This window comes from Oratosquilla oratoria, chromosome 18 (genome assembly GCF_046742065.1).
Source record: "Oratosquilla oratoria isolate Oo_2021 chromosome 18, ASM4674206v1, whole genome shotgun sequence".
In the NCBI taxonomy this organism is placed as follows: Eukaryota; Metazoa; Arthropoda; class Malacostraca; order Stomatopoda; family Squillidae; genus Oratosquilla; species Oratosquilla oratoria.
The window spans coordinates 24,893,460-24,894,761 of record NC_134794.1 but is presented as its reverse complement, the minus strand read 5'-3'; the positions used below and the strand labels follow the sequence as shown (position 1 = coordinate 24,894,761).

At 46.1% G+C, this 1,302-nt stretch overlaps 1 protein-coding gene across 1 annotated transcript; it reads left to right on the top strand.

The window, feature by feature from the left end:
• Positions 1–213: 213 nt before the first annotated feature.
• On the top strand, positions 214–663 carry LOC143034782 (serine/threonine-protein kinase prk-2-like). Its single transcript, XM_076201130.1, has one exon. The coding sequence runs from the start codon at positions 214–216 to the stop codon at positions 661–663; it is 450 nt and encodes a 149-aa protein (XP_076057245.1).
• The last annotated feature ends 639 nt before the right edge of the window (positions 664–1,302 follow it).

The following is a 1,302-nucleotide window of genomic DNA, read 5'->3' as shown; positions in this document are numbered from 1 at the left end:
TCTCTCTCTCTCTCTCTCTTTGCATCTGCATAATTGGGATTTTTTTAGGAGAACCTAAGTTTTTACATATATATACAAGATTATATTAAGGTGTGTATTCGTATGCGCAATATGAACTACAGTCAATACAGGTGTTTACTTTAAGGTGTGATGTGACTTTCATTCATGACAAGGAATTGGGACATTCTCAAACAAAGACTCTCTTGGGGAAGGATGACGAAGCTGAACGAGTTCGAAGTGCAGGAGCTATTGGGCAAAGGAGGCATCGGCTCTGTCTACCGAGCCAAGCGGATCATCGATGGCCAGGAGGTCGCCCTGAAGAAAGTGCCCTTGGCGCGGATGAAATCATATAGACGTCGCAACGGGAAGAAAATCCCGAAGGAAGCTGCGCTTCTGAAGAAGGTGCAGAAGGTGCCCGGCGTCATCAAGCTGTATGATTATTTTATCGCCAATGATAATTTTTATATGGTAATGGAACTTATTCCGTCGTCCATGTCGTTGTACGATTATATAGAAAACGACAACGACCTATCGAATGTAGAAGTCCGAAGACTCTTCAAAAACATTGTTACAACTATAAAAGGATGTTTTGAAGCCGCGGTCTCCCATAAAGATATCAAGCCAGAAAATATACTGCTCTTCAGGGACAAGAGTTCAGGCTAGCTTGATATCAAAGTAATCGACTTTGGTTGCGGAGAGCGCATTACGAGTTACAAAGGAACGGACACAGGCGGAACTCGAATTTACTAGCCTCCAGAATACATCAAAGGAGGCGAGTTCCTGCACATGCCCGCAACAGTCTGGAGCCTGGGCACTCTTCTTTACTACATGGTGTGCCGACGTGATCCTTTCTACACAGACGCCTCCATATGTAGGGCCAGTCCGTCATTCCCGAAGAACGTTCCGAACGTCTGCCGGGACCTAATAATGCGATGCTTCGCAAAAGACCCTTGGGGCCGCCCATCACTCGACGGAATACTGTCCCATCAGTGGTTGGAGGAAGAATCATCTTGCCTCTCCTTCGAAAAGGACGGAAAGACGGATTTCACTACCGAAGCGGAGCTCGAAACCGCTAACGTCGCCCGGAGAAATCCTAAAAGGAAAAAACGCCCGACGAAGCCCCAAAACGTCTCTTTATCCATAAAGAAGAAAGGAAGGAAAAGAGACCATTCTGAAGAGGATGACATGCCTCGTGGGAGAAAGAGGCGATAAAAATGATAATGCGCCCACTACAGTAATGGGACGACGGCTTGAGAGTCTTTGGACTTATTGATTTGTGCCACAACGGCCATTGGAAAAAAT

What these genes read in the sequence shown, in the direction of transcription:
- LOC143034782 (XM_076201130.1), top strand. Translation starts at nt 214, where the DNA reads ATGACGAAGCTGAACGAGTTCGAAGTGCAGGAGCTATTGGGCAAAGGA.